This window comes from Chiloscyllium plagiosum, chromosome 10, assembly GCF_004010195.1.
Source record: "Chiloscyllium plagiosum isolate BGI_BamShark_2017 chromosome 10, ASM401019v2, whole genome shotgun sequence".
In the NCBI taxonomy this organism is placed as follows: domain Eukaryota; kingdom Metazoa; phylum Chordata; class Chondrichthyes; order Orectolobiformes; family Hemiscylliidae; genus Chiloscyllium; species Chiloscyllium plagiosum.
Window position 1 is genome coordinate 50,388,895 of NC_057719.1, and position 21,185 is coordinate 50,410,079.

General features: G+C 38.4%; 1 protein-coding gene across 5 annotated transcripts in view; it reads left to right on the forward strand.

Moving 5' to 3' along the window:
* Window positions 1-20,110, forward strand: part of arid4a (AT rich interactive domain 4A (RBP1-like)) — a 156,384-nt gene extending 136,274 nt beyond the window's left edge. For all 5 annotated transcript variants that reach the window (XM_043697753.1, XM_043697756.1, XM_043697757.1 and 2 more), the window contains 5 exons: window positions 4,196-5,323; window positions 8,721-8,825; window positions 8,914-9,114; window positions 15,397-15,543; window positions 18,210-20,110. In XM_043697753.1, the coding sequence (XP_043553688.1) occupies window positions 4,196-5,323; window positions 8,721-8,825; window positions 8,914-9,114; window positions 15,397-15,543; window positions 18,210-18,313 (1,685 nt within the window). In that variant the 3' untranslated portion in view covers window positions 18,314-20,110. The remainder of the gene's footprint in view (window positions 1-4,195; window positions 5,324-8,720; window positions 8,826-8,913; window positions 9,115-15,396; window positions 15,544-18,209) is intronic.
* The last annotated feature ends 1,075 nt before the right edge of the window (window positions 20,111-21,185 follow it).

Sequence of the window (21,185 nt, forward strand, 5' to 3'; positions counted from 1 at the left end):
CTGTACAGGGGAATGTCCATTATAATGCAGACTTTGGGGTTCTAAGGTTGAACCACATTATAGCTGGTGACCTGCCTGCTCTCACTTCAGATCAACTTTAAAGGAATTAAAGTTACCATTTCCACAATATAATTATAAACTAAATGGTTTGCATTTTATAATTTTCATTGGTGCTTGTGATGAAATTATATTTTTATCACAGAGAAACAGTGTTAGGATTGATTTTTGTATTTAGAGCACATTGAGTGACATTTTTCTGACTTCATTTTAATTAAGCGAACAGGAATTTGGAACTCAGTGAATGTTTTTGATAAGAATGAGTAGTGCCATAGATTTAGGTGATAAAAGGTTTGAGTTTGAATTATGCTCTTTCAGATAAATACTTATGTTGTCCAAGAAGAGTGTTCCTGAATCAATAATTGCAAGTTCAATCTGATTAACTCTCCCAAACCCAGCTGAAGTAGTTGTCAAGTTTTGTTGTTAATTGGGGAAGATCATATGAATAAAACTAGTTTACTGTCAGCACTTAACTCAATGCCCAAGTTAGAAGTTGAAAAATAAAACTTTCACAAGAAGATACTGAGTTGAGGCTTGCGATCTGGCATGTATGTCAACTCCGTCATAGCTGGACTTCAATTGTTTTTTTATTCATCCATGAAATGTGGGCACTGCTGACAAGGCTGGTATTTATTGCCATTCCTAGTAATTCTTGAACTGAACTGATTCTCTCAACCACTTGAAAGAGTTGTCCAGATTGTCTTGGGTTTGGCATCACAGGCAAGGGCAACAGGTTTTTTTTTCATTAAAAGACATTAATGAACCAGATAGGATCATTAATAAAACTAGTTTTCTTGTTATTTACATAAAATTAATATTTGACATATGATGGTTCTCTCTTTGGAGCTATGAGACCCTGCACTATATGCGGGCTTATAGATGCAGTACAAACATATATATGATTAGAATTAGCCTTCTGGAGCCAGCACTGTCCTATATTGCTGGTGCGACATTGAAGTAGTGCAGAGGCAGCATGCACACAGCTGGGAGCCAAGAGGGAAAGAGTGAAATTAGCAACAGTGCTAAGAGCAGGATAGAGGCAGCAGAAACACAGTGAACAAACAGGGTTGTGTATGGCCAACAAGGGAGATCAAGGTGGAGCAGATGAGAAGAATGACGTGAGATCAGCAACGAGGATAGAGGTGGGACAGATGCAGTGGGAATACAGTGAAGGAACAGAGGAATGCTCCAACAAACAGTGTGAATACAGTGAGACTAGCAGTGAGGATAAAGGTGGGACAGATGCAGAGGGATGGCGCAAAGCCAGAAGTGTGGGAAAAGGTGGGACAAAGACAGTGGGTACACAGTGAGGGAGCAAATGATTGGAGCAAGACCAGAAATAGGGACAAAGGTGGGACAGATGCAGCGGAACACATGGAGTCTAGCAGCCAGTCCTTGCAATAGCAGCACAGATTCACTGCTGCCACAGCAAGCCGCATGCTTCATAAATGGACAAACAAATCCTCCCTTGTATGTTGAGGGTTCTAATGCCAACTGTGCTCTTTTAATATCATAATTCAAGCTCTTAGGCGCCTCTCCATTGGTGTCATGGACGGAATGGCTCCTACTCTCTCATCGCAGTTTTTATTTGGCCATTCACCTATCTGCTTCCACGTGATGTCGTACCTTGAGTTGGCTCCTAATGGTGATGGTGGCGGCAGCACGTGCTGCTCCCTCACTACATCTGTCCCACCTTTTATCCCCACGGCTGGTTTTGCTCCATTCCTCTGCGTCTGTCCCATCTTTTGTCCCCAGTGCTGGCCTCACTCCATCCCTCTGCTGCCTCACTGTGTTCCACTGCTGGCCTTGCTCCAATTATTGATGTGGAGCATCCACTCTGTTTCAATAACAACCCACAAAAAAACAGTACTGCAATCTTCTGAAATAGGATGTTTTTGGAATAACAACATGTGTTTTAATAATCTTCTGTGCAGTGAAGCTTGTTGCTGGATAAAAACCTTGCTCCAACTGTGTGATATTAACTGTGCAACAGTAACTTTACATTTAAAGATCTCATGCCTATGCCTCTTCTACCCTTCAAAATGAAATTTGGGACCCAGAAATCAGGACCCTAAAAAAATAACCTCAGCTGTAAGACCTGACCGATACACTGCAACCATAGTTAGAAACTCCGTCACTGTGACAATGACATTGTTGGCCTGGGTGACAATATGCAGGAGAAAGTCAGCTCAAAAACCTAGTGGCAGTTACATGCTCAGGAAGGGTAGATCGGAGCACCAATACTGACTCCATGGCATTGGTTTCACCACAAAAAAAAGATTGCTAACTGTCACCGCGAGTCCTATCAGATAAGCGAGTGTTTCATGACCCTTCAGCTCATTCATCCAGAAACTAAACCATAGTCATCAGTGTATCTGCTCCAACCCTTGAAACAATGGACAAGGCCAAAAAGGAATTCTACTTCAGCCTTGATCAGTCATTGTCCCATGTCCCAAAGAGAGTCAAGTTAATTCTTCTTGGTAATTTCAGTGACAGATTTGGAGGTGTGGGGAGAGACTCTCTGGAAAGAGTGAGGGCACGGAAGGCATTGGGAAGGTAAACAACAAGGAGTCTTCTTCCTGGTCAAAGGGTTTGAACTGGTCATAATGGACATGACATAACATACCAGAGAGACAAATACAAGACCTCGTGGCAACACCCTTGCCCTGGAAATTAGAACCCCACTTGATCACGTCACCCAAATGAAGGGCCAAAGGAAAGCCCACATCACCCATCCCTTGGCAGGAGTTGATGATTGCAAGTCTTAATATTGCCTAACCCTGCCTATTTCCATCAGCTTGGCCCAAAAATACCATCAACAGCAGAAGCACTGCTGCATGAAGTTCAAGCTGGAACACTGGCATCTAAATGAAAATGTGGAAAGTTGTCCAGAAATGTCCTGTATGCAAAATACAGGACAAATCTAACATGATTCCTGAAGAAGGGTGACTCTCCTGCTCCTCGGATGCTGCCTGGCCTGCTGTGTTTTTCCAACATGACATTCTTCAACACAAATCTAACACAGCCTATCACCATGCTGTCATTCTACTCTTGACAATTAGTAACATGATGGAAGGGGTCATCAACCGTGTTTTCAAGTAGCAGAAACAAAACAATAACTTTCATTTAAATATTCCTTGTAATAAGAGAAAATGTTCCCAGTGCCATGTGGAAAAGGATGGTGAAGGAAAAGTGACCAAAAACCTTTGTGAAGAAATGTTTTGTTGAGCGTTTTAACAGAAGCAGTGGGGTGTAGGGTGAATTTGGAGGGTGAATACAAAAGGCACGACCCTACTCCAGAGAGCTGAGCTAATAATTTGGGTTGGTACTTCAGTAAAGGGAGTGCTATGGTCCTCTGGGACAATGGCGCCTTTCAGTTATTCACTTCACCTTTTTCTTTATTGAACTTAACTTGTCAATTATTTGCTCATTTTATTATTTTAAAATATGCTTGTGTAATGTGTTATAGTCCTCCCCTTCCACCATATTGACTATCACCTCCAATTCGGTATAATCTGCAAATTGTATTTTGATTCTGAAGTCTCAGTCATTCATGTAAATTATGAACAGCAGTAGTCTGAGCATGATCCTTGTGGGACAGCATTGTGACGCCACCAACAACTTTGAATAGCTACCTTTTGTTCCCACTGTTTGCCTTTTGTACTGAAGCCAGTTAGTAATCCATTCCCTGACCTTGCATACTCTATTCTTGTTTATTAGTCTCCTTTATATATCAATGGCTATTTGAAAATCCAGATAAATTACATCTACTGCATTACTATAGTTTACCCTCTTTGTCACTTTCTCAAAATTCAGATATATTGGTTGAGCAAGAGTTTGCTTTTGAACTTCATGCTGGCCGTTATAATATTTTTCATTTCTAAATTTTCTTCTAGCCTTTAATAGTGATTGCATGATATATCCCAGCATATATAGAAGAAGGTTCTATAATGACAGAGACATGTTCCAACTCCCTATATAAATATAGGTATAATGTTAGCTATCTGCCACTCTATATCCACCACTATTTTCTGTATGTTCTAGGATAAGGTAGTAGTTGAAATGCATATAATGTTGCATTTTTGTTTTCACTTCAATCTAAATATTTAACTTGAAAATAAATCATGTTTTATTATAGGGTCTACCAGTTCTTCAGATGAAAGTGAAGTAGAAACTGCAGCAGACAAATCTGTGAAGGAGGAAGTTGTTTCTACAAAGAAATTAGATGACGAAGAAAAACCTGAGGGGAGAAAACTTAAGGATTCTTGCCTGCACGAACTGAGGGTACTGCCATGCGAGGATGGTTTAAAAACTACACCAGTAAAGCAGGAAGTAGAAAGCCTAGAACAAACTGATAATGGGAAAATGATGACACAGACTGAAGATATATGGAAAGAAATCATTGACAAGTCACCAAAGGGGAAAGGAAGGAGGAATAGAACACGAGATGCATGTTCAGACAATGCCAAGTCTGTTCTTGCTAATCACGTAGTTGCTGAAGGTGGAGAAGACGTGGAAAAACTAGAAAACTCAGAGATTAAGCAGCTTTCTGGCCCCCATGTGCCTGAAGACGCCATTCCAGTCATAGATACTAGCTTATTAAATGAACTTACAAATGATGAGAAGAAGCTAGGAAAAAGAAAATCCCCAGATAAGTTAACACCTGATAAAAGGCTGCGGATAGAAAATGAAGACAAACTACGAACTGCAAAAGATGAAGGTATTGAGAAAATAGAATTCTTTGCAGATGAGTGTGAAGAATCTAAAACTATTGAAAGACTAGAACTTGAAAATGGTGAAGCTTCTTCTTTCGAGATTGCAACAGACCGGTGTGTGAAACAGGAATTGGAAGCTCCCTGTTTAGAAATTGAAGAGGATATTTCATTGAAAACTGATGAAGATATGATGCCTCCAATTGGACCAGAAGCTTTAGTTTGCCATGAAGTAGATTTAGATGACTTTGATGAAAAAGAAAAAAGTAGCAATGAAGCTTTATGTGCTGGAACGTTTGCATCCAATTCCCCTGAATCAGTTATAGCTGTTGTATCTGTCGTGCAGCAGGTTTTGCCTGTTGCTTCCCCAGCACTGCCTCATCAGGATGAGGTTCGTAGTGTAAAAAGTGAAAGCGACATTACCATTGAAGTGGACAGCGTTGCTGGAGAATCACAGGAAGGATTGTGTGAGAGTGAGTCTGCCAATGGGTTCGATGCCAGTACTAGCTCAAGCAGCAGCATTGTAGTGCAAGAAGCTGAGACCAAGGAAAAAGGTAATTACTTACATGAGGAACGTTGTTAACTATGGGATGAATTCTGAAATGTTTGTTCACTTTTGATAGTCGGTTTCAAACTTTTTTTTAAATTTTACTTTTCGTTGGTGTCTGTGACATACATTAGGATGCAAAATATGTTTTTTGAGGGCTACTTTTGATTTTCCAGGACTTTTTTTCATTCTCATTAGGTGATGCTTTCATATAATAACAATACCTCCTGATGAGCAGAATTAGAAAAAAATCATAAATATGTTCAGTAATGAACCCTCCATTAAACTTGAAGCCACAACATACAGAAAATGTAAATTTCTTTGACATTATGGTAATTAAGCAGGAGTGGCCAAAATTTTACATTTCTTCTTCATTGTTGCACCTGTATGCTGTTTGATGTTCCATGTACAAGAACACCCAAATCCCTCTGGCACTTTTTTGGAAACTTTCTTCTTTTAAATAATCGTCTGCTTTGATTCTTCCTACGAAACTACATAATTTCATACTTTTTACATTGAATTTCATCTTCAGATTGTTGCCCACTCAATTAATCTGTGTCCCTCTGTCGATTCCTTCTATCCTCTTCACAACACCCTCTCACTTATTTTTGTATTGTCAGCAAATTTGGAAATACTGCACTCTGTCCCCTTCTACAAGTCATTAATATAGATTATGGATAATTAAGGCCCTAGGACGGATTCCTGTCGCACTTCACTATGGTTACATCCCTTCAGCCTCTTTTTTAAAAAACATTTAATGTCTTCTTTGTGTTAAGCAATCCTTGAATGGAGTTAATACATTACCTCTCGTACTGCGATCGCCTATCTTGTGCAATAACCTCTTGCGTGCCACCTTATCATATACCTTCTGGAAATCTAAATACATTACATCTGCTTAATCTTCTGTACCGATTCTGCTTGTCATATTGTCAAAGCAATTTTGTGAGAAGTGTTTATCCTTTCACAAAACTACATTGACTCTTTGATTTTGTTAACCTTTCCTCAACGTCATGCTATTTCTTTGATAATAATCAACTGTGGAATTTTCCCATCAACAGATGTTAGGCTAACTGGCCTGTAGTTTCTGCTTTCTGTCTCCCTCTCTTCTTGCATAGAAAGTCATATTAATGGTTTTTCAAATCTTTTAGAAGCCTCCTGGAATCCAGCAAGTTCTGGATTATTTGATGAATGCCTCCACTATCTCTGAAGCCACTTCCTTTAAAACCTTTGGGCAGTCAAGAGGTCAAATCATTGCCAGCTTTTATAGGTAACAACAGCACCATCAGCAGACATTCAGGGTAATAGATAAATTGGACTGATGTATAAGACTAAAACAAGGAACGAAAGATTCTTTTTTAACGATTTATTTTCATATGGCCTTGCTTCCAAACTGCTAAAAGTACAACTTGACTTTTATCAGGTATGTTAGGAATGACCAAGTCTTTTCAGGTGATACGCAAAATTTGATGAAACACTTTGTGTATCCTAGGTTTTTATGGAGTTTTAAATAATTATACCTGCACACTTTTGAAAAAAAATCCACCTGATGACCATCTGGAATTGACCTTAATTTATACAATTATCTTGTAGGGATGGTCTGTACCTGTTTATACCAAAATAGCTTATGTCTGCTCTCTCAAAATGGCCGACAGAGATTACATAGAATGGGTCAGCCTATCCCTGCACTAAAAGGTTGAGAAGAGATATGCAAAATGAACAGCCTGCTTCAGACAGTTGGGATATGAGCACGCTTGACAAAATAGACAAGTGACTAATCAAAGCCACATTATTGAAAGTATAATTGTCCCAGTTAATGAATAGATACCAGGTGTGAGATAAAGCCCATTAACTCTCTAAGCAGCTACCAGAACAACAGTTAGAATTACTTACTACAAAATAATTCTACCTTTGAAATTAATCACTTACAATATTAAGCAATAGGTTCCAGTTGAAGATTCTTCAGAGAATCATAGGGGTAGTTTCCAACATAAAGATAGATACATAACTAAAGCATAATAAAAGTATTAAAGAAAAAGCATTTATACCTAGATGTGAAAATCAATTAGCTTTAGAAAACACCTTCTGTTACGCCCTGAATAAAATAGATTGTTCACAGCCCATTAATCACAAAGTGCTGACGGTAGAAATAGTTCGAAAGAAGTGGTATAGTGGATGCTGCCTGGACTGGAGGACATGTCTCATGAAGAAAGGTTGAGGGATCTTCTCATTGGAGTGAAGAAGGGTGAGAGGTGACTTAATAGAGGTGTACAGGATGATGAGAGGCATAGATAGAGTGAATTGTCAAAGACTTCTTCCCAGGGCAGAAATGGCTATCACAAGGGGGTATAATTTGAAGGTGATTGCAGGAACGTTTAGGGGAGATATCTGAGGCCGCGTCATTTCACAGAGCGTGGTGGGTGTGTGGAATGCACTGCCAGCAGTGGTAGTAGAATCAGATACATTAGGGACATTTAAGTGACTCGTGGAAAGGCACATGGATGATGGTAAACTGCAGGGTATGTAGGTTGATCTTCAGAGTAGGATAAAAGATCAGCACAACATCGAGGACCAAAGGGCTGTACTGTTTGCTGTTTTAACTTACACTTAATAACAGAAGTCTATATTACAGATCTTACAGTAAGTAAGTTTAAAAATAACTGTCATTTGCATTTTTTATATATATAATTAGGACAGTGGAAAATATAAGAATAAATTAATTTGATAAAGGCAGCACATGGGATAAATGAATAACAAGATTCACTCTGTCCTTCGAGATAAACCTGTCTGAGACAGACCTGAAAGAGTATAGCTAGTAACTTCGGAACGTGAATGAATACTATGCACAGAAATATCCCAAGGCTGAGAGATTATAGTGTCTGTTAAACACAATGAGAATATGGGAACCTGGGATTGTCCATGGGGATGCCCATCGTTGATTGTGTCTTTCAGGATTGGATATACGAATTAAGAGGGAAGGACATGGTGATCACACTGTATTTGATTATTGTAACACGAAATGTATAAAAACACTGCTTTTTACTATAAAATAAAAGTGTGTTATTGGTCTATCTACGGATCTGAGACAAATGTTAAGGGAAAAATTGCTTTCTCATGTTGAAGCCGGATTCAGGGAAGATCCTTTGGCCCCCGACCTGCATCAACCAGTTTCTGCTTGAATGAAAATCTTCCACTTACTTGAATCCTTCCTGCCTCCTGCATCTACATGCCCCGTCGGGGGGGGGGGGTTACGCTCTGATGTAAGGTTTGTAATTATGAGCATAAACATGTTGATATTTATATAAAAATCTGTTGGGTCTTCAATAATTACAATCTGTAACCAATGGCACAGTTGATCTTCATCGGCATCGTTTATATTTGCATTAATTTTTTTTACTTCCATGCAGGCCAGAAAAGAATAAGCGACAGCAGCAATGGGACACCAGCGAAGAAACAAAAACGTAGCCACAAGCGATCAAATGTGTCCAATAAGACTGAAAAAAACGGAACTGGTAGGCTCTGAAACCAGAACTTAAAAGCAACTTTTTATGTTTTCTAAATAATTCAGTATTTTTAATTCTGATTTTTTTTTTGAAAAAGGCAATAGCAGTGACAGTGAGGATCTTGCAGTCACAGAAAACTCCAATAAATGCACTCCAGTGAAGAGCTCAAATAAGTCTCAAAAACTTGGCAGGTCTCCTTCAAGAACTTCTCCAAATGGTAAAGATGGGGATAAGGATAAAGAGAAAGATGCAACTGATGGTGCATCACCTCGGACGTATAAATGGAGTTTTCAACTCAGTAAGAAAACATTGTATTACTATTCAAATTGTTATTTTGGTTGATGCATGAAACAGCTTGATTTGCTAATCCTCTTTGTTGATATGAGGGTGAAGTGAAATAGGCAGGTGGCAAATTTTGAAGTAAATCATCTTGGTTTATTGTACATTTTTTATTTGGCCAGTTGACATCACCACCAGTTATAATGAATGGATTTGTGTTAATGTGAACCACCTAATATTAGATGCATCTTGATTTCTTGTGTATGAGTTTTTGGGCAAGACACAAACCTCTCCCTCAGTACTCATGTTCTTGAATTTTTTTTCTGCTGCTCCAGTTTTCAAGATTGCGGAGTTCTGAGACAGAGAGAGATCTGAGTGCATGAATCACCAAATAGTATAGTGCAGGTACAGCAAGTAGTTAGGAAGGCGAATTAAATGTTCTCATTTATCGGGGAATCAAATGCAAACATAAGGGGGTTATGTTTCGGTCATACAAGATACTAGTGAGATTGAATTCAAATAATGTGTGCAGTATTGATCACTTTAATTAATGAAGGATGTAAATGTTTAGGAGCGCTTCAGAGAAGCTCACTTGGTTAGTACTGGGAATGGGCAGGATGTCTTATGAAAAAATGTGGGACAGGCTCTGCTTCTACCTGCTAGAGTTTAGAAATATGAGATTCTATGGGTTCTTGAGAAACTAGATATGGAAAATCTATTTCCTCTTGTGAAAATCTAGATTGAGGAGTCACTGTTTCAAATTAAAGCATTGCCCACTTGAGATAGAGGTGAAGTAAAAGTTTTTTTTTCTCAGAGGGCCTTGTGTCGTTGGAACTCTACTTCCACTGCCTTTTGAAGAAGATAGTATCTGAAGATTTTTAAGGTGAAATTAGATAGAATCTTGGTAAGCAAGGGGGTGAAAGATAATCAGGAGAGCTAGGAATGTAGGCTTGAAATTAGATTAGCCAGGACGTTTTTGAATGGCAGAGCAGGTTTATGGAGCTGATTGGCTTATTCTTGTTCCACACTCAAATGTTTCTATACCTGCTTAGCCAGGATAGATTCCGACTGCTCACACTATGTTTCTGTAGTGTCAGATGCTGCATTCTTCTTGTTGGAATATTGAATGATTAAATTATATTCGTTAATTAATCAGATGTCAGGAAAAGGATTTATGATATAACTTCTAACTACTAGACAGCTGACAGATTGAGAGATCTCTGCCATTACAATGACCACAACTTTTATGACAACCTCAAAAAACTCTAGCAGAATACTTAAATGTGATATTGATCCTACATTACTTCTACGTATATAATACAGCATGTCTGATCTGCAGGTGCTTGAATTAGCCAGCTTACTAAATTAGTTTGATTTCAGTGGAAATGGCAATTAGTTGCTAATAATTGCCCAATATAGCTGATTGCTCATGATGAACATGGACGGTGTAAATGGTCTGGACTGCTCTTGATTTGCATCTGTGATTTACTGTGCATTTAAAAAATCTGTATTGTGCAAACTTCCATTGTTTGCTGTTGCTATGTTTGGAGAATAGGCATTAATTGAACAGAGGTTGGATAGCTGCTTTTTTTGCTGGAACTGGAATGAAATGGGCCAAATGGACTGTGAAAGAAAGCATAGGTAAGAATAAGTATCATGTAAAGTTTTGACCAGTAATATAGAAAGGTAAAGAACAATCTTCAATAGAGTGTTTGAATTGAAAGAAGGCTAATTTCAATGAAAGGGGAAGGAATCTAGCCAAGTAAAGTGAAACAGTAAGGTGCTCTTTAAGGGGATGCTTTAGGTATCAACCAGTTACATTTCAACAGCAGTGACAGGTAGAAGAACCAAATACAGGGCTCATTGAATGACAAAGGAGATAAAGTATACTATGAAACAGAAAATCATATATGATGCTCGTCAGGTGAATTATTTCAGGGAGAACAAGATGAAGCAGGGGAGGTGAATAAGAAATTAAGAATGATGAAGAAAAATACATGAAAATAAAATGGCTGTCAACATACAAGGGAACCCAAAAATCCTAAATGAGCATGGAAATAATACACTGGAAGTAGGAAATAGCATGGGTCCGATTAGGACAAGCTCAAAGACCCAAGACAAGGCAGGAAAGCTTAGTACTTTTGTATCAATGTTTATTAAGGAAAAGGAATCCAACAAACTCAGTGGAAACAGAATTGGTAGATGTAATGGATCTGGTGAAAATTGAGAGGCAGGAAGTACTGGAACAACTAATTATGCTCAGAATGAAGAAATCACCTGGTTTTGGAAGACTTGCATCCCAGTCTGCTGAAAGAATTTCTCATTTTAACTTAATATTATTTAATCTCGTACTCGTTGGAAGACTTCACCACCTGACAAGTTTATTCTGAACAAAAATAATCATTGATCTCTTAGGATTTGCCAGAATAAATAATGTTTCGCTTCTCTTACGATGGTACTTCCTGGCCAGATGCAGCTGAATTTTTTTTTTCTTTTGAGAGGTGTGCAAAGCAACTTGAAGGTTGTTATACTGGCAAGATGCTCCATATTTGTAATTTTGTAAAAAAAAAAGTGCTGCAGAAATGTTGCACTTCACATGATGCTGATGCTTGAAATTAATCCACCTGTTAGCCAATGCCTAAATAAACAAAAAAGTCTTGAATTTTGTGTTCTGAACAATCTGGCCAGTTGTAACAATTTTGCTTTTTATAAACATGATTTGTTCATGAAAGTCAGGTGACCCATTCCTCCATTATTTGTTTGGTTTGTTTGGACCATGGAAGTTGAACAATACTTGTGTTGTTCTTCCAGATCTTTCATTGATCAATTGGAACAATGTATCTGTACCTCCTGTTTAGTTGTTTGCAACATTCACTAGTCTACTAGATCTCCTGCAAAGATTAGTCCACTGTAGTTTGAGTAAATCTTTTACTTCTTCAGACATCTGACCGACTGAATTTCTGTAGCACTGTTTTTAGATTTGCAGCACCTGTGAAAGTTTGTTTTTTGCTAATTAATCTATTTGAGATGATTCATCCATTTATACTAAATGTATTACAATCTGTCTCAAATTCAACCACATAGTCTTAACTTGCCTTTCCAATGGTGTCAGTTACTATTGTCAAATGAATCTGTCTTGAAATTAAACTCGGGGATAAATGGAAAAGTATTCCTTTTTATAAACCCAGAACTGACTGAGTAATAACCTTAATGATAGCTTGGTGTGATTTACAGTGAATGAAGAAAGGCATCAAACATAGGCAGTTAAATTACTTTCCTGGAAATGGAATTAAAAGTTGATAAAGGACAATAAATCTGAGACTAGTACAGTTGAGAACAAAGGCGAGTCAAACAGGCAGGGCAGGCAGGGACAAAGAGAACACGGTAGGACTGATAAATTAAACTGCACTTATTTCAGGGAAGGCAGATGACCTCCGGGTTTGGTTAGGAATAAGGACTGGGATATCTTAGCAATTACAGAAACATGGCTCAGGGCTGGACAGGACTGGCAGCTTAATGTTCCAGGATACAAATGCTACAGAAAGGATAGAAAGGGAGGCAAGACAGGAGGGGAGTGGTGTTTTTGATAAGGAAAAGCATTAGAGCTGTAGTGAGGGAGGATATTCCTGGAAATACATCCAGGGAAGTTATTTGGGTGGAACTGAGAAATAAGAAAGGAATGGCCACTTTACTGGGATTGTATTATACACCCCCTAATAGTCAAAGGGAAAATGAGAAACAAATTTGTAAGGAGATCTCAGTTATCTGTAAGAATAATAGGGTGGTTATGGTCGGGGATTTTAACTTTCCAAACATAGACTGGGACTGCCGTAGTGTTAAGGGGTTAGATTGAGAGGAATTTGTTAAGTGGTGTACAAGAAAATTTTCTGATTTAGTATGTGGATATACCTACTAGAGAAGGTGCAAAACCTGACCTACTATTGGGAAATAAGGCAGGGCAGGTGACTGAGGTGTCAGTGGGGGATCACTTTGGGGCCAGCGACTATAATTCTATTCGTTTTAAAGTAGTGATGGAAAAGGATAGACCAGGTCTAAAAGTTGAAGTTCTAAATTGGAGAAAGGCCAATTTTAAACGTATTAGGCAAGAACTTTCAATAACTGATTGGGCGCAGATGTTCACAGGTAAAGGGACGGCTGGAAAATTGGAAGCCTTCAGAAATGAGACAACAAGAATCCAGTGAAAGGAAAGGCTGGTAGGTATAGGGAATGCTGGATGACTAAAGAAATTGAGGTTTTGGTTAAGAAAAAGAAGGAAACATACGTCAGGTATAGACAGGATAGATCAAGTGAATCCTTAGAGGAGTATAAAGGCAGTAGGGGTATACTTAAGAGGGAAACAGGAGGGAAAAAAGGGGTCATGAGATAGCTTTGGCAAATAGAGTGAAGGAGAATCCAAAGGGTTTTTATAAACACATTAAGGACAGAAGGGTAACTAGAGAGAGAATAGGGCCCCTCAAAGATCAGCAAGGCAGCCTTTGTGTGGAGCCGCAGGAGATGGGGGAGTTACTAAATGAGTATTTTGCATCAGCATTTACTGTGGAAAAGGACATGGAAGATATAGAATATAAGGAAATAGAGGATGACATCTTGAAAAATGTCCATATTACAAAGGAGGAAGTGCTGGATGTCTTGAAACGCATAAAAGTGGATAAATCCCCTGGACCTGATCACGTGTATCCTAGAACTTTGTGGAAAGCTAGGGAAGTGATTGCTGGGCCTCTTGCTGAGATATTTGTAACATTGATAGTCACAGGTGAGGTGCTGGAAGACTGGGGGTTGGCTAACATGGTGTCACTGTTTAAGAAAGGTGGTAAGGACAAGCCAGGGAACTACAGATCAGTGAGCCTGACCTCGGTGGTGGGCAAGTTGTTGGAGGGAATCTTGAGGGACAGGATGTACATGTGTATGGAAAGGCAAGGACTGATTAGGGATAGTCAACATGGCTTTGTGCGTGGGAAATCATGTCTCATAAACTTGATTGAGTTTTTTGAAGAAGTAACAAAGGGGATTGAGGAGGGCAGAACAGTGGATATGATGTATATGGACTTCAGTAAGGCGTTTGACAAGGTTCCCCATGGGAGACTGGTTAGCAAGGTTTGATCTCATGCAGGGAGAACTAGCCACTTGGATACAGAACTGGCTCAAAGGTAGAAGACAGAGGGTGGTGGTGGAGGGTTGTTTTTCAGACTGGAGGCCTGTGACCAGTGGAGTGCCACAAGGATCGGTACTAGGTCCATTACTTTACTTCATTTACATAAATGACTTGGATGTGAGCATAAGAGGTACAGTTAGTAAGTTTGCAGTTGACATCAAAATTGGAGGTGTAGTGGACAGTGAAGAAGATTATCTCTGATTACAACAGGATCTTGATCAGATGGATCAATGGGCTGAGAAGTGGCAAATGGAGTTTAATTGAGATAAATGTGAGGTGCTGCATTTTAGGAAAGCAACCTTAGTAGGACTTATACACTTAATGGTAAGGTCCTCGCGAATGCTGCTGAACTCGGAGACCTTGGAGTGCAGGTTCATAGCTCTTTGAAAGTGGAGTTGCAGGTAGATAGGATGGTATGCTTTCTTTTATGGTCAGAATATTGAGCACAGGAGTTGGGAGGTCATGTTGCAGCTGTACAGGACATTGGTTAGGCCACTGTTCGAATATTGCATGCAATTCTGGTCTCCTTCCTATCGAAAAGATGTTGCGAAGCTTGAAAGGGTTCAGAAAAGATTTACAAGGATGTTGCCAGGGTTGGAGGATTTGAGCTATAGGGAGAAGTTGAACAGGCTGGGGCTGTTTTCCCTGGAGTGTCGGAGGCTGAGGGGTGACCTTATAGAGATTTACAAAATTATGAGGGGTATGGATAGAATAAATAGACAAAGTCTTTTCCCTGGGGTCGGGGAGTCCAGAACCAGTGGGCATAGATTTGGACTGAGATGGGAAGATATAAAAGAGACCTAAGACTCTTTCTCGCAGAAGGTGGTCTGTATGGAATGAGCTGCCAGAGGAAGTGATGGAAGCTGGTACAATTGCAACATTTAAAAGGCATCTGGATGGGTATATGAATAGGAAGGGTTTGGAGGGATATGGGCCACGTGCTGGCAGGTGGGACGAGATTGGGTTGGGATATCTGGTCGGCATGGACGAATTGGACCGAATAGTCTGTTTCTGTACTCTACATCTCTATGACTCTAAATAATATATAATTGAGATCCTTGTCTGTTCATTGCAATGTATTTGGGAACTATTTTTTTAAAATGTGGATTTAATTCCTTTTTTTAACAGCTGACCTTAACAACCTGACCAGTGCTGAACGAATATCTTTCCTACAAGACAAATTACAGGAGATCAGAAAATACTACATGTCTTTGAAATCTGAAGTAGCATCCATAGACAGGAGGAGAAAAAGGTTAAAAAAGAAAGAGAGAGAAGGTAACATCCTGTATAATTTATGATTTGTACAGTGGCAAGAATAACACATTTTTTTCTGACAATGAAACAGGAGTAGATCATTGGACTACTCAATAAGATCAGCAAATACCTGGAACTTAACTTGCATTTGTTCATCTTTTGGTGTAAATCACATCCCGTAAAAATTTCAGTTTTGGCATTTCTGGAGCCTTTTCAAGTATTCCAGACTTTCCCTTATTTTTACTATAGTGTTTCCTCATTTTACTTTTAATTGGTCCAGTTCTGATTTCAAAATTGTGCTTCCTTGTTTATTATTCTCCATCAGAGAGAATGAATTCCCTGGATGTAGGTTTCCTTGCTGAGCTGGACATTTTGTCACCATACAAGGTAACATCATCAGTGAGCCTCTGGATGAAGCACTGGTGGCATGGCCCGCTTTCTATTTATGTGTTTAGATTTCCTTGGGTTGGTGACATAATTTCCTGTGGTGATATCATGTCCTATGGTGATGTTATTTCTGTTCTTTTTCTCAGGAGGTGGTAGATGGGATCAAAGTCAAAGTGTTTGTTGAAAGAGTTCCGGTTGGAATACCGTGCTTCTAGGAATTCTCATGCGTGTCTCTGTTTAGCTTGTCCCAAAATGGATGTGTTGTCCCAGTTGAAGTGGTGTCCGTCCTCATCCCTATGTAAGGATACATACAGATGTGTTTGTTACATTGGAGAAATAGGCAGAAAACTCGCCACCAGGATATATAAATGTCAACTAGCCACAAAAAGACATGACCCACTCTCACTAGTCTCCTTACAGACAGATGAGGAAGGACACCACTTCGACTGAGACAACACATCCATCCTAGGACAAGCCAAACAGAGACACGCACGAGAGTTCCTAAAAGCATGTTATTCTATCAGCAAACGCATTGACTTGGATCCCATTTACTACCCCCTGAGAAACAGAACCGGAAATGGCGTCACCACAGGACATGACGTCACCCAACCCAAGGAAATCTAAGCTAGAAAGCGGGCCATGCCATTAGCGCTTCATCCGGAGGCTCACTGATGTTACCTAGTATGCTTACAAAACGTCTGAAAACGAACCTTCCAGCTCTGCAAGCAAACCTACATCCAGAACCTCAACCTGAGCTACAAATCTTCTCAAAACTCGCTAATGAATTCTCTGTATCCAGACTACTGAATATTTTGCCATTTTAAAAACTCAAATTATGTTGCCTCTCAATTTTCTAACCTGTATAGTCATCTAAGCTAGGTTTTTGCAACCTTGAGATAAAATCTAATCATTTTAAACCAGTATCATTTTGCTGAATATTTGCAAAAAGGCCAGTATATCCTTTCTTGATGAGGGACCAAACCTTAATAAACTGTATGAGATGGGATCACAACAAAGCTCTCTATGTCAGAAGTATCACTTCCTCCCCTTTATATTCCAGCTGCTTTTGAGATAAAGGCCAACATTGCTAGTGAGTTTTTGGTATTGTTTGTACGTGTGTACTAATTCTTAAAGGATTGAACTCACAAACATTTATCACTTTCACAAACAAAACCAGAATTAAGGAAGGGTGACCAGACCAGAACCATTAACTTTGGTTTCTCTTCACAGATGCTGCCTGACCTGCTGGGCTTTTCCAGCAACTTCTGTTCTTGTTTCTGATTTACAGCATCCACAATTCTATTGGGTCTTTATTTAAATTCCTTTCTTCTTGGTCTTTTACTGTAAAGAAAATATTCTGATTTATTGACTCTTGACCTGGGACTTAAATTCCATCTGATGTAATTTTACCTCTATTTCATCCATAATGTTCCTTTATAACTTACTTGCTACTGTACAACGTACAATTCCTGGCAATTTTAGTGCCATCTGTAAACTTGGATGTGCAATCTTCTGCTCCTTCAACAAAATCATGAGTGTTTATGCCGAAATGTTGAGCCTGGACAGTTCCACTTGTTGCGTTTCAATTACAATGTTCATGTTATTCCTGGTAACCTTCTACATCCCAACCAGTGATCACCCATATCAAACTATTTCTAAATCTTGCAATGAGAGATTAACTTAAAAACAAAAAAATCTTAAACAGAATCTTAAATTCTTCTGTTTTTCCTCAAATTGATCGGATACCATTGTGTTTCTCAATTGAGACCCAGACATTTTGTTATCATTTATATTTACTGTAGAGTAATTGTGATTGAACACTATGATATCAATTTCAATGTGAAATTCATCAAAATAATATCAGTCAGTGTTTTTATTTAATAATTCTTCAGTGTGTTATTTTTCATAATGTTTAAACGAAAAGCTCTTTAAATTAAGTTTCTTACTCATTTATTCACTGTTTAATGTGCTCTTCCCTAAGAAGATGATGGACTCCCCAGATTCTAACTTTTCTTGCTGGCAAACCAGCCAAAGAAAACTTGGTGACTTGCCAGGTTTTAAGATTTTTTTTCCCAGCCTTATTTGTGGGAAGCACCTGATTTTCTGTTGACTTGTCTTTTGATGTCATAATCTGAATTGGGCATTCATCTTGTGGGGTCGGCATATTAAAGTTCAATGAACCATACTATCTATTATAAATCTTCTGAGATTTTAGGACCATTTACGATGTCATTATAAACAGAGTTGATTATATAATATTCAGATCTATTTGCTAATTCATATGATCTTTTATCCAATAGTTATATCTGCAGCTCCAGGCATTTCCTCTGCTTCTTCAGAAACCGGAATGAGTCCAACGTCGTCTTCACCAGCCCAGAATAGTGTGGCAGTAGAGTGCAGGTGATGAAGCACCCCTCCAACCGTCACTATCTCTTTCCACAGCAGTTGCTGCCATGACACAAATGCTAAAAGCCTTGGAACCATTAGCATAGGAAGCACTCAGCTGATTGGACTTGTGCATTACCGGTGGAATTCAAGAAAATGTTTCCTATCCACCTGGTTAACTTCCAGTGCCTTTCGCACTGCAAGTTTCAGAGTTGAATGTAATTTGGAGATGTGACATACTTCACTGATGACTACTGTCCACTCTATTACATGACAAAGCACTTTGTGGAAACCTCAGTGAATTAATAAAATGAATGTGATCAATTTTTCCGGAAGACATGCAGAACAATATTACGTCAGAAGAAAGCTTTGTTGGTAATGGAACGGTTAATGCAAAGTACGAGCCCAGTCAGCTCAGTTCATATGTTGGATTAGTTCCAATTCAGTCTTAGTTGTGGGAGCATTAGATATGTTGAACTGCCAAAGTACACGGTGAGCAGAGTGCCCTATTTTGTGTAATTTGGAAATGGGACAAAATAGATTGTTACAGGAAATTTAGTGTATTGTAAACTGAAACTAATGAAAAATGTCTTCCGCTATTTTGCTGTTGGATTTTGAGCACACAAGTTATGCAAATGAGATTTCTTATTTAAATTTTGTACTGTTTACAGTCATTGGAGAAGCTGGTTTTCAGTAGACTAATTTCTGTAGCAAGACTATTTTGTCTCTTTTTATATGTAATTGCAGAGTTTTTATTTTATTACAAAAAAGTTTCAAATATATCACAGCAATGAAGTTATTTAACAAAAATTTCTAGACCTGAGAATTTTGTGTAAAATAAAAAAATTGTATTATCTTGCAACTTGTGAAGTATATTTATTCAGACAAGGCAATGGACATAATACTTGTATTTTTTATGTATTTTTAAAACAAGAAAGAAAGATATTTTCAGACTTGGTTCAGTTTTCCAGGTTTGTTGGCTCTAATTTACAAGATGTTACAAACCTTGAATTACAATTTCAATCATTTCAAAAGCAGGGTCGCCTGTCCTGAATTACGTATCCTGTAGGGTTCAGTTGTCTAGCTTTATGGTCACACTGCCTAATGGTAAAAAAAGTGTCTTTTTTTGCCCTGTAAACAAAGCTGGTTGGTCCAACCTTTGAAACTATGCCAAATTCTCTACAATCCAAACATACAATTAAAAACTACATAGCACAACAACAAAACTACAAGGAATTATGGTTACCATTAGGTGGCTGTGTAAAATATTCAATTCATTGGGTACAGCCATGGTGACTCCATTGCATACTTTGTATATATTTCAACTCTTCCAGAACCATGTATTTAAAGGATACGGTTTGCACATATATTGTGTACAGATGTGATTATTTTATCAATTTTTATCATACTTGTACTGTACATTGTAAGGAATTGGTGTCCCTTCCCAATGTTTAATATACTGTAGAGTAATAGTGTGAATGCTTTAGAATGTTTGTATATTATGATACTGTGGTTCAGAACAGCAGTGGGCCTGAGGTGGATTGTAATAGTATTCCATAGAACTGCTAACAAATCAATGTCCATTCTTTTTATGTTTGAGATTTTTTTTATATTTCTTGACAGCGTGAAATTGTAGTAGTTATTACAATGGATTTTTTTCTTCCATACTTGTAATGGAAGAGAATAATTTGACAATGGCTTAACTTTCTAAAAGCAAAGCAAACTTTTTGTTTCTCTCTTCCACTTGCAAAGCTGGTGTATCGTAATGTGAAAATAAAATGGAGCTCAGTCCAGAGTTTAATAAAGGCCAAGTTTTAAGAAACATGCTTTGAATTTTTTTTGTCACATTTTGTGACATCTTCTACATGATGCACCTTTTCCCAATCTTGACAGAGTGGTATTGTCCATTAACTGAGCACACCCCTTCGTGATACACATGAAATACGGGACCTGCTGTTTTGGAAAATTGGATGGTGATAATATGAATTTATGAAAACATATTCAGTTCATTCATTATGGAAATGATTTGGTTTAACTAACCATTGTATCATTTGACTTCATTGGAAAGAAAAAATATAATTTATATGGCATGTACAAGGAAAAGTATATATTTCAGAAGGTATATGAATAATGTCTTATATTTATTTCTTAACAATATTAAATAACAATTTACATAACAGACAAAATATGAAGAACTTAAACCATCAACATGCTGAAACTCGTGCACATCCTTCCTTAAAATTTTGGAGGTGGAATTACATGTTCTAATACTGATAGACCCTCTTCATATTTCTTGATCCATACAGTCTTCAACAGGCACATTCGACTCTCCTTCTCCAAAGTTTTTCCTCCTATATCCAGCTCTACGGTTTGGTTCCTCATTTTGTTACAGGTTTTGTTTGGTTCCAGTTGTTCCCAAACTAACTCCAGCAGTGGCTTCTCATTCTAATTCCTCCATTCATTTCCAGAACCCCCAGAATATCCGCTCTGGTTCCACAACTATATGATGATGATTGGCAAATTCAAAGCTTGCTTGGAGTCAGAATCCACATTTTTATGTTGCTTTGCTGTTCAAAGTTACGGCTCATCTGTATTCTTGGAATTAAATGGGAAGGCAAAAGCCTTCATCTTTGACCCCTTGATACCGACGCTACACTTCTGCCACCATGTCACTGTTTTAGGCTGAATCAGATAGCTCACAACCTTAGCTGTCGTTTACACCCCTACCCCATGAAACAAGGTTTAAACAGGTTTTCTTATTACATACAAACTTTGGGTGTCGGTTTCCTCAAGTGCAATGACCTTCGATACTAAATGGGCTATACAACTGAAAGTAGTTGTTAGGTTTAGGTACATAAACTAATAAAAAGGAGCAAATACAGTTGTACAAA